At 51.7% G+C, this 12,411-nt stretch overlaps 1 protein-coding gene across 2 annotated transcripts in view; it reads left to right on the top strand.

Annotated features, from left to right (window-relative positions):
- The window catches only part of LOC100382339 (callose synthase 7), a 68,028-nt gene that overhangs the window by 4,528 nt on the left and 51,089 nt on the right, over positions 1 to 12,411 (top strand). For both annotated transcript variants that reach the window (XM_034059765.2, XM_034059766.1), the window contains exons 7-11: positions 211 to 315; positions 402 to 493; positions 568 to 691; positions 2,347 to 2,478; positions 9,654 to 9,730. In XM_034059765.2, the coding sequence (XP_033915656.1) occupies positions 211 to 315; positions 402 to 493; positions 568 to 691; positions 2,347 to 2,478; positions 9,654 to 9,730 (530 nt within the window). The remainder of the gene's footprint in view (positions 1 to 210; positions 316 to 401; positions 494 to 567; positions 692 to 2,346; positions 2,479 to 9,653; positions 9,731 to 12,411) is intronic.

Raw genomic sequence — 12,411 nt, 5'->3', positions numbered from 1 at the left:
TAAACAAGAGTCTAACAATTAAGAAGAAATGGAAATTACATATATGTCAACCTGCAACAGATATTGGGTTGGATCTCAGATTTTGTTTGTAGTTTCTTTGCATGTGCATTTAAAAAAAATGCATATTGGTTTTACAATGCCGTGCATTTGAGTAACAAGCATTTTGGGAAAAATGAATTCATAATGTCATGTTCTGTTATATTGTTGTAGAAAGACAGTGTTGCGAATCAAAGGGAGCACTTGATTTTGCTCCTTGCAAACATTGACATGAGACAACAGGGTACTGCCGATCATAGTGAGAGACATGTTCACATGGTAAAAAGTCATTTGAAACTTCTTATTTTGGTTTACTTGAATCAATTCAACTTAGGGTCCCTTTTGCATATAATTACCCTTTGCAGATACGTAGTAGCACAGTGATATATTTGAGGAACAAAATTTTCCATAATTATAACTCCTGGTGTCGATACTTACATCTGGAGTCAAACATTAGGTATGTATGCATCAGTTTGATGTGCATTTTTTAAAAAATGTACCTCATTAACTATGTGAACTTTTAAATCACAGGATCCAAAGGGATGCCCCCACACAACAGCCAGAGCTTCTGTACATAGGACTGTATTTACTGATATGGGGTGAAGCTTCCAATGTTCGCTTCATGCCTGAATGTCTTTGCTACATCTTTCACCATGTAAGTTGCAAGATAATTATACTTCATTTATTCATTCCTTTTGTGGAGTTTTGACTATAGGTCATTAGCTGTTTCTTCTTTGATATATCTCATTGAAGATTTAGTTTGTCCAGTTCTTTTTGTGTGTCAAGCTCATACATTAATACATAAACCTGTTAGATGTTCATGTTTGTTATTTTAATCAGTCTAAGTGTTATGGACCTTGGCCCAGCCCATGTACTCTTTTTCTAATATATATACACACAAACCCTGGTTAGGGTTTCCAACAAAACCTTCTTTGATACGTTTCATTAACTGTTTTTTCTTTGATATACATAAATCTCAAACAATAATGACATGAAGTAGTGGTGTATGAAGTTGCTTTATCAGCTTTTATGATCTCTCTGTCTATGACCGTCATAATATTGATTTTGTAAGCCCGTTTGTGGTGCACTGATCTGCATGGATATCACCAACTATGCCATATGATGGCATGAAATAATGTTGTACTGTCCATATATGAATGTTATGCAGTTATGCCATCACTAGATAGTTCTGATGACACTTTTAACTTCTGAGTATGCATATGGGTTTTCTCAAAATATATGAAAATTGAAAAAGGGAAATCATGATTGTTACTGAGGGGCAGAGTATTCAGTATTGACGCAGAGCATAATGGTTTGTTCTGTGCCCCCTAAAGCAGATACATGAAGGGTAGGCCTGGTGTAGTGAGAGCTGTCTCAGTCACCAGGTCACGGGTTCGAAGCAACCTCTCCGTATTTGCGGAGGAAGGCTTGTCTCGGTTTATCCCTTTCTCAGACCCCACTCATGGGGCCTCCGTCACTAGGTCTTGCCCTGCCCCTAAGGCAGATACATGTCAGTAAGGGGTAGTTCCAGACAATAATTTACCACCTGATGCATAACTTCATTGATGTCTTTAGGAAGCATGTAAGCAACTAGGGAGCATTATTGTTAAACTTCAGGAGAGTCATCAACCCACCACAATTAAGTACATGGTTTTTGAGGTGCTGCAATGTCCTGTGGCGCAGGGGGTATGCCTGCATGCCTAGGCACCTTCTTGGCGACGCCTAGGCAACATGATGCGACTTAAACCCTGCGGTGTCAGGTACGCCCCAATGCCTAGGCAGCGCCTCAAAAATCATGATTCAGTAGAGTTACAGAGTAGTATATATACATAGTGATATGGGCCAGATACACAGCTTTAGCTAGAGAGTATGGATCTAGAAGAACGGTAGCCCTAATGCCATGTTAAACTTTGAGAGAGACATTAATCTCTCTCAAACTGATGTATATGTATGTACATAGTGATATACTGATATGGGCTATTTTAGTTATTTATAACTAATAATACACTTAGCTTAACAATGCAAATTAGCATAAACTTCAAGAAAATATTTAGGAGTGACGTATACAAAAAAGTTGCAGGCATACTGTCCAGTAATCTAGTACCATGAAGTTAATGCAAGAGCATGTTTGTTTTCCAATTTTTGTATGACCTTTTATTTTATTCATGAAAGACTCACCTTTAAACCTTAAAAAATGCAATGACAATACATTCTTTTCCTCATAAATGACCCAGGGGCTAATGCCATTGCTCATGTCTAAACATGTGCTAACTCATTAATAATCTTTTTTGCCCTGAATTCACGATGTAGATGGCAAGAGATTTACATGACATAATATCTGATACAAGCCAAGGATCATTTGAGCCACCGTTCCAGGGAGAGGGGAGTGACGATGCATTTCTGCAGCTAGTGATCCAACCCATCTATAGTGTTATGCAGAAGGTATTTTCTCATATGTTTTTGTTAAATGTAATTTTTGTGTAAAGCTAACTCACTTGTATGGATGATTGAATCCTCATGGGGTGAGTTTGCACTTTGCTGTTGTTTATTACCTGTAGGGTTTTTCAGTTTTATAGCACCAAAATAACACAGCATTTGGAAAAATAACACTAAATGTTTTGGTTCACTTTGAGATTATAAAAAGACAACATTGTTTAGTTTTATAACATTCCATGCAGGCTTTCAATGCTATGAAACTTCTCTATGTTATCTTTAAATGAGAATACTATTGACGAGTGTCTAACATAGGGGTAGTATTTGGATGAAGGACATGACAGACCAGCTAACCCTCCGACTAACTCTTTGAATCAATCGGGGGCTCAGGGGCTACACCCATCGGGTGTCCCCTCGTGCGCCCTCTGGCAAAAAAGGATGGCTCAGTAGCCTAGATGGCCCTCCCCCAAGAAGTCTACGATACAAGAACGACGAGCCAAGGAGGATTGAGCCTTCAGGGCTCGGGGGCATAACCACAACATAGGGATTCCTGGCCAACCTGCGGCACTTGAAACCGTCCTAGTCTTGGCTCATGGTGAACACTCGTCCAGGGCCAATGCAGAAGCCAGCTCCAGAACTTGTCGGATGTTTAGAGAATATCTAACAAGCATAGAAGCAACATACTGTCGTCCCATTCCACAACCGCAAGGTGTTATCGGCCATTCCCTCGGCACGGTCATACTTGGGACGCGACACGTCTGGACAAGGAAGTCACCGAACCCCACAAGGTGAGGGGGCTTTAGGCCCGCTTGGTAGCCCCTCTCAGGGGAGCCTAGTGTGCCAAAGAAGCTACAAGAAGACTCACCTAGGGAAGGCATCGCTACAGCAGATAGCACCTAGCAGTCAGTACTGGGCTGCTGCAGAGACATTAGGGAATGGTTGAGGTTTTCTTGCCCCCAACTATAAGACAAAGGAGGAATAGGGCGACCTGCACACGCCTGATGGCGTTCGCAGCATCTCCCTTGCTGCCAAGGATCATCACCCACATGTAGCGGGAGAGATCGTCGACGAGCAGCAAGAAGTAGCGTCGTCCTCCTGGTGTGGCTGGTGTCACCAGGCCACACAAGTCCCCATGCACGAGCTCGAGCCTCTCCTTGGCTCGGAAGCTCGACTGCTAGGGAAAGGGGAGCCGTCTCTGCTTTGTCAACACGCAGACATCGCAGAATTGCTCCACATGGTCAAGGCACGGCATGCCTCGTACCATCTCCTTGGCACTGAGCCGCTTCAGGGCCTCAAAGTTAAGGTGCCCGAAGCGCTCGTGCCACTGCCATGCCCCGTCGTCTCGACGAGCAGCAAGGCAGCAAGGTTGTGCCACCTTCACATTAAGGATGTATAGCCGATTTGGACTCCTGTGTACCTTGGCAAGAAGGCGACGAGAGGGATCCCAGATCCTCATGACTTCGTGCTCGACCTCCACGCGCGAACCGTTTTCATCCAGCTGTCCCAAGCTGATGATAGAGTTCCTCAACGCGGGGATGTAGTAGACTCTGGTGAGTAGCCTGTGCTCACCAGACGCGGCGGTGAAGACGACTGAGCCGGCGCCCTTGATCTCTACGCCGGAGGCGTCCCCAAACTTGAAGGAGCCTCAGACGCTAGAGTCAAGCTCGGTGAAGAACTCCCGCCGGCCGGTCATGTGATGAGTGGCGCCGGTGTCGAGGCACCATCCTTCGATCATGTCCTTGTTGGAGCCGTCGCCGAGGAAAGCGCGTGCTTTCGACTCATCAAGGTGGAGGAGTGCCGCTGCGGCCGGTGCCGCTGGAGATGGCTCGATGCTTGCATGTGCCAGGAGCAGGGCCTCCTCCTCCGCCTCCGCCTGTGCGACGTTGGCCTGGCCACGTCGTGGCTGCCGACAATCCCTGGCCCAGTGGCCAAGCTTGCCGCAGTTGTGGCAGCCGTCGTCTCGTGCCGGCTTCTTGTTGCCGACGGCGCCGCCTTGGGCACCTCCACGTGCACCACCCTCAGCATGTCCTCGCGCCCCGGCTTGGGCGCCTCCACGCGCCTTGCGCGGCTTGCCGCGTTTGCGGCCTCGTGTCGAGGACGACTCCCCCTTCTTCTTGTCACCCTGGTAGGCCTCCCACTGCTCCCGAGTGAGATGTAGCTTCCCGCCGATAGTGATAGGCCCAGAGAGAGCCTGTGGTTCGTCGCCGTCGACCACCTTGAGGCGACCAATCGCCTCTTCGATCGTCATCGTGGAGAGGTCTAGCAGAGACTCGATCGAGCGAGCAATCTGCCTGTACTTCTCGGGGATGCAACGGAAGAGCTTCTCAACAGCTGTCTCCTCATCGTAGGTGTCGTCGCCGAACTGCATCATCTTCTGCAACAGAGTGTTGAGGCGGAGAGCAAAGTCATCAACATCCTCACCTGGCTTGAAGGCCAGGTTCTCCCACTCCTTGCAAAGTGCCTGCAGTGTGGTCTTGCGGGCACGATCGCTGCCGATGCGGGTCACAACGATGGCATCCCAGGCCTCCTTGGTAGTCCGCTTCTGGGAAAGCGAAAACTGCATCTCGGGCGGGACTGCAGCAATGAGGGCATCCAGCGCCCGCCGATCCTCGTGGTAGTCGACGTCGTCGTAACGAACTGCTTCCCACATGTGGCGAACCTGGAGCCGTACCCTCATCACCACGGCCCACTCGACGTAGTTGGTCTTGGTGAGGGTAGGCCACCCACCGCCGGGACCGATGTCCCTGACAATGGCCTGGGCCATGCGGCGACCATGGTACCGATCCGGGGAGGGAGAACCCCGCCGCCTGTAGAGGCCGCGATCTCCGTCGACTCGGTCGTCGCCGCCTGGAGCACCGCCGGCGCGTCTACGCCCGTCTGGGCTGCCGCCGCGTGCGCCCCCGCCTGGAGCGCCGTCAGCGCGTCGGCGCCTATCCGGGCTGCCGCCACGCGCGCCCCCATGGGGATGCGCGGCTGCCCACTGTGCCGCCTGCTCTCGCGCTGCTTCCCTCGCCAGCCTGAGCTCTTCGTCGGTGTTGTCGTCGACAGAAGCAGAGCTGCCAGCTCTACTGCCGCGCAGAACCTCGAGCTCTGTTGCCGCCGCACGTGCTGCATCCGCCGCCTCCGCTGCTTCTACTTCCGCTCTCGCCGCTGCCAGTTCCGCCGTCGCCAACCGTGCTGCCCTTGCCGCTGCCGCTGCTGCTGCTCGCTCGTGTTGTGCCGCGGCGACCTCGGCCTCCTGCTGGCGCCGCGCACTCGAAGTGGCCGAGCGTAGGGACATGGTGGGCTAGTGAGGGGTCGCTGCGTGTGGAAGAGGCTGTCTCAGACGAAAGGCTGCTTGTCTGAGCAGGGGAGGAAGGAACAGTTGGAGCTCTTGCTGCCAACTGAGTGTGGGGAGAGGCGCGGGAAGGAGATGAGCACGAGATGTTTAGGCTGCAGGATAGTTTGGCTCTGATACCAATTGTAAGTAGAGGGACTCTAACTCTCATCAAGAGGATGACACTATGAGTTGGGGCAATTTTTTGTTTATTTCCTCAAACACTACACAATGCCATACCCATCTAAGGGTTGGAGACCCGTATTTATAGCCCTAGAGGCTGCACTACCACACCTTCTCACACACACTACACAACAGGATTGCCCTCTAGATGCTAAAGAGACTACAGAGGGCAGTCAAAAGCAATTGTTGTCCTCTAGATGATAAAGAGACTACAGAGGACAGCCAAGCTGTCCTCTAGATGCTAAAGGACTACAGAGGACAGTCAAAAGCGACTGTTGTCCTCTAGATGCTCAAGGACTACAGAGGACAGTCAAAAAGCGACTGTTGTCCTCTAGATGCTCAAGACTTATTCCATCAGTAGGAGGGATGGACACCGAAGAGAGCGAAGTAAGGGGTGGGGTGGGCAACCGCCTTTGTGGGGAGACGATTGAGGAGGTAGGTGGCAGTGCCGAGGGCCTTAGCCCAGTAAGGAGCGGGAAGGGAAGCCTGGAAAAGGAGAGAGCGCACGACATCGTTCGTCGTGCGAATCATACGCTCAGCCCAGCCGTTCTGAGGAGACGTGTAGGTGCAGGACATGCGGAGGTGGACGCCGCGAGAGAGGAAGAAGTCACGGGACACATTGTTATAGAACTCACGCCCGTTGTCACATTGGATGCTCTGGATGGTGCGACTAAACTGAGTGGAGACCCAAGCGAAGAAGTGAGACAGGGTGGGAAAAGTGACGGACTTCTGACGGAGAGGAAAAGTCCACAGATAATGCGAGAAGTCATCAAGAATAAGTAAATAATATAGCCAGAAATACTGATTACAGGGGATGTCCATACATCACAGTGTATCAGATCAAAAATGCCTGCTGCTCTAGAAGAGGAGATGGGGAATGGGAGCCTAACATGGTGACCTAACTGACAAGCATGACATAGGTGCTCAAAAGATCCCCTACAACCGGAAACAGAGGTGCTGCTGGAGAGCTTGGACATCACATCACGACCGGGGTGACCGAGACGACGATGCCAAGTCACAGAAGAGGCGGCGACTGCAAGAACAGGCGGGGCAGAGGTCGGTGTAGTGGAAGCAGGCAGGCGAAGTGTGTAGAGCGCCCGGGGATGTCACACCGAGCGAGAAGGGTCATGGTGGCAAGATCCCTCACAGAAAGACCAAACGGGTCAAACTCCATGGAACAAGAGTTGTCAGTAGTGAATTGACGGACGGAAAGAAGATTTTGAATAATGTGGGGAGCAACAAGAACGTTGGATAAACGGAAAGGACCGGGAAGGACCGCGTCACCGACAGAGGTGACGGGAAGGGCAGAGCCGTTTCCAACCACGATGGAGGACGGAAGGGAGGGGTGGGGGAGAGGTGGAAGACAGAATACCTGCGTCCGGGGTGGTGTGGTAGGAGGCACCGGAGTCAGCCACCCAGTCAGAGACTGAGGTGGGTGGGGCCAGCGTCATTGTGGAGAAGGAGTTGGCGAGAGACTGCGTGTCCCACCCAGTGGTCTAGGGTCCCCACACGGGTGGGGCCGGAGGCCCTGGGAGGGGAAGGAGCACCTGCTGAGACTGGGGAGGTGCCGAGGGCACCGCCAGAGGTGGAGCGGCAAAGAAAACTTGCTGAGGGGCGACAGGGCGAGGGGCCGAGGTGCCCGCGGACGGTCCGGGCTACATCTGGATGGTGCCAGTCCACGGGTTGTAGAAGGATGGCCACTGGGAGCCACCCGGTGAATGGCCCCGGCCGCCGCGTCCACTCTTGCGACCACGGCCGCGACCACGACCGCGACCCCCCCGGAGCCAGTAGGCTGCCGAAGAGCTCCAAACGGCGGGAGACCGGAGTGCGGTGAAGATGATCCCCCCGGAGGCAGAGGGGGAGCTCGAGGAGCGTTGTAGAGCGCCGTGGCGGGAGCGGCGGTCGCAGTGGCGGAGAGGCGAAGCTCCTCGAGAAGTAGATCGTCCTTGGTCTCCGCAAAGGTGGGAAAAGGCTTGATGCGGGTGAGGATGGGCGCTACACGATCGAAGCAAGGGCTCAAGCCGCGGAGGAGGTTGAGCACGAGGCACTCGTCGGTGATGGGGGCCCCGAGGGTGCGAAAAGTGTCCACCATCGTCTTCATCTGACGGCAGTACTCGTCCACAGAGAGATCGCCCTGAGTAAGCTGACGGAAGGCGGTCTCGAGGTACAGAATCCGAGTCTGGCGGTGGCCGAGGAACTGAGCCTCAAGGGCACCCCAGATCCGGTGAGCAGTGGCGTCCGGTACGTGAACGATGTCCTGAAGTTCGGCCGTGAGGGTGCCATGGATCCAGGAGAGCACCACCTCGTCCATTAGAAGTCAATCCTCTAACGGGTCAGGGACCGCTGAGAGGACGTGGTCGGCGAGGGCATACCGGCGAAGGGTCTGCAAGACCTGATCGCGCCACCGGGGGTACTGAGTGGAGTCCGGCGCAAGGACGTCGGTGACGGTTGCCCGGATGCTGGTGAGGGCCGCCGCCTGAGCATGAAGAGAAGCACGAAGGGTTAAGGCCGGGGCAGGTGCGGGCTCGAAGGTGTCGGCGCTGTGGCGAGCGGATGTGGGGGAGCCATCCGACACGCCCTTGCCAGTGAGATGGCAGTAGGTCTCGGCGTACTGGCGCTCAATGGCGTCGACAACTGCCTGCTCCTGCTCAAGAGCACGGGCGACGTCCTGGGCCCGTTGGCGAGCAGCCGTAACGGCCGCCCGGGTGGCAGCGAGAATGGTATCAGCGTCGTCCGAAGGAGTGCGCAGGGAGGAGATGATGGTGGACGACTGACTGTAGACAGTGGTCGGCAGGGGGCAGCCACGAACGGGGGCCCCGCTAGTCGTGGGGACATGTGGAAAGCCCGACGCCAGCAGTTGGGAGCGAAGTAGGGCGACATCCGGTAGGGAGAGCGCAGGAGCCGGCTGAGACCCGTCGTGGCCAGGGGCTGCCGCGAGGGTGGCAGATTGGGTCGGCGCGGGCGGAGGTGGCTCGAAAGTGGGGGGAAGCGTTGCGGTGAGCACAAAGGCGTGCCCCGGAGGCATGCCAGCAGCAGCGAAGGAACGCACAGGGCCGGAGACAGCGGGGAAGTGGGCCGCAGGGGGCGCGGCGACGGCCGGGGGCTCGCTGGCCGCAGAGGGAAGGTCCGCCAGGGACGTGGCGGTGCCCAGCGGGGCTCCTACCGCGGAGGAGAGGGTCGCCGAAGGAGGGAGGGGACCGGCGGCGCGCCAATCGCGGGGGAGAGGGCCGCCGCGGGTGCGGCGCGCCGGCCGCGGGGGAGAGGGCCGCCACGGGTGCTGCGAAGCCCGGCGGCTCGCCGGCCAGGGGGAAGACGCCCGTGAGGGGCGCGGCGAGTTCCGCCCTGTAGGAGAGAGGAAGGGGAAGGGGAGGGAAAGGGTCGCCGGAGAAGGGAGGGGGCGGCGGCCGGCCGGCCATGGAGAGGCGGCGGCGGCTGGAGGGGAGGGGTGGAGGGGGGCGGCGGCTGGAGGGAGGTTGAACCTAGAGCTCTCGTACCATGTTGTGGGATAGAATGTTACTGTACAAACCCTAACCCTAACAACTATAGTGATAAGGACCCCTAGTGGGCTGTGGGCTAGGCCCATGTACACAGATAGCTAACAGTTACGAACCCACAACAACTATAGAGCTAAATTCTCTTATCTTTTATCATGTTTTTTTTATTGATTTTTCAACTGATGCAAAAGGAAGCTGCAAGGAGCAAACGTGGTAAGGTGAGCCACTCATTGTGGAGAAACTACGACGACTTGAATGAATATTTTTGGTAATTCCTTCTCTTCTTTTTTGAAATGTGGTAATTCCTTCTTCATACTTGCATCTCTGTTCCTTAGCACAGGAAAAAGGTAGGAGATGTTGAAACCGCTAATTCAGAAAACAGCTGTTTAATTCCTTCTTCATACTTGCATCTCTGTTCCTTAGCACAGGAAAAAAAGTAGGAGATGCTGAAACCGCTAATTCAGAAAACAGCTGTTTCTCTGTTTCTCCCCCTCACCGTAAAAGCAAAACAAAACAGCTGCCTATGCTGTGATTAGGAGATATAGGCAACACAATACATATACTTGTGTCTTTTACTTAACAAGGTACTATTTAGTTTATGTTAGTATATGGAGGTCGGCAGACCTTCCTTAGCTAGTAAATTTCATGTCTGCAGCTAGTCCTACCAGCCAATTCCGTTTTGGTCTGCTGCGGATGAGGTCAGTAGCAGCTGTAGTCAACAGACTGCAGCAATTTTTTCCTATGGCAGGTTTGTCAGCTCAGCAGCAGTAGCAATGTACAAACCTAAGTATTGCTGGGTTCTAGGTTGGTTTAATACAAACCGACTCCACCATCTCTCTCTGTATGTATGCATTATGCTATCTACTAAATATTAAGCCAATTTGCTTCAAAGAAGTATCCTGGACTACAGCTACTCTACTCACTTCTGCTCATCCTATAGCTGCTGTTCTACTAACAGAGCTTTCTATAACACTGGTTGATCCCACAGTGAGTGAAAGATAATAGAATTAGTGTAATTGGATAGGTGTATTGTGTTGAGACCTTATACGGTTTATATAGAGTACATGACTTGGGAAATAAAACAACCCAAAGATACATATGACGGTCTATGATACAGAATATGTAAACTACCATATATACTCTAACCTCTCCCACACTTGTATCGGGAGCATTGCAGACGGTCAGACTGGAGAAGAGGAGCCAAAGGCTAACACCCCCACAGTTGTAGTGATGTTGCAGTGCAGATGTTGTGACTAGAATAGAAATCAATGAGGAGCTCATGTTGATTTTTTAGATAATGGAAAAATCATCCGACCTTGGCCTCAAATGAGGTTACGGCCATTTATTACAAGAGACGGTAGCATATTGCCAAAACTCCTATGACCACATCAGAGAGCACAAACTAGCCAAACCAAAGAACTTCAGCTACCGAACCACATCTACTACATAGTTAAACGCAACGCAGACCCCCATCCAAAATTGTTGAGGAGCTGTAGTAGCACCCTCTCCACATTACGACGTGAAGACTTTATTAACTCTTGGTCCTCCCTTCTAGGCTGAAGCTGAGACCATAAGTGGCACCAATATGTTGCCCTGAAGGTTACCTGCACACATGATTTAGGAGATGAATTATTGAACACCACATCGTTCCTACTTAACCAAATAGCCCAACAAATTGCCGATGCAACAGTTAATAGTAAGTTGCGAACTTTGGGAAGCCTCCCATTCGCCCAAACCCCAAACAAATCATTAACATCCCGAGGAGGTCTCAACCCCGTGCTTATCTGAATCAATCGCAAAATGAATGACGCATACAAACAACTGAAAAACAGGTGCTTTATTGTCTCCGGTCTGCTACAAAAGCAACATATCTTATTACCATTCCAATGTAGCGAAAGGGCCTCTAGCCTAGTGGTTAAGGACTTCCGAGTAGCACCTCCAAGTCCTGGGTTCGATTCCCCTCGGGAGCGAATTTTCAGGCTTGGTTAAAAAAATCCCCTCGCTGTGTCTCATCCGCTCTCGGGTTACGATGTCCTGTGCGCCACCCTCCGGTTGGGCCGTTGCAGAGTGGACAGTTGACGCCGGCCCGTTAGTGATGGGGGGTCAGGGTTCGGGGATTTTCTCGGCCGGGACAATTGTTTCGGTCTCTTCTTAATTTAATACCGGGAGGGCGGTCTTTCCCTCCCCGGCCGAGTTTTTTTACCATTCCAATGCCTCCTAGCCAAGTTATCCTTTGTTAATGTTACCCCTCTTTTGAGGTACCACATAAAAATCTTAATTTTCAAAGGAAGCCTAAGTTTCCAAAGGTCCTTATTATGCACCCCCATCCCATTGTTGAGAGATGCCAGATACAGAGACTTAACCGTAAACATCCCGTTGGCGGTCAAGTTTCATCTGAACGAGTCCCTCTTTGAATTCAATTCGGTATGCGCTACAAGTGAGACCAAATGAAACCATTGGACCCTCAACTGTTGAGCCAAACCCCTACGAAAGGATATATTTAAGGGCACCGTGGAGAACACACATGCAACAGTTGAGTTCTTCCTCGCTAGGTTATAAAGAGACGGAAAACGAAGTTTTAACGCTCCTGACCCAAGCCAATCATCCTCCTAGAAACGCACCTGGGACCCATCATGAATCACAAAGGTTCCTTTACTAATGAATGTGTCCTTAACTTTCATAAGGCCACTCAAGAAGTGTGAATTTGTGGCCCTACGTTGTGCCTGGGATAAGGTTCGATTGGCCAGATATTTACGTCTCAATAATGATTGCCACATCCCTTCTTCATTGAGAAGTTTATACAACCATTTGCTTAAGAGGCATTTATTATGAACCTCTAAATTCAAAATGCCTAGCCCGCCAACCTCCTTAGGTTGACAAATTACATCCCATCTAGCCAGCCTATATTTTTTCTTATGGCCCTCCCCTTGCCAGAAAAAACGCGATCTG

The sequence above is a fragment of the Zea mays genome, chromosome 3, assembly GCF_902167145.1.
Source record: "Zea mays cultivar B73 chromosome 3, Zm-B73-REFERENCE-NAM-5.0, whole genome shotgun sequence".
NCBI lineage: Eukaryota > Viridiplantae > Streptophyta > Magnoliopsida > Poales > Poaceae > Zea > Zea mays.
Note: the sequence above shows the minus strand (reverse complement) of the source record. Positions and strands in the feature narration are given on the sequence as shown.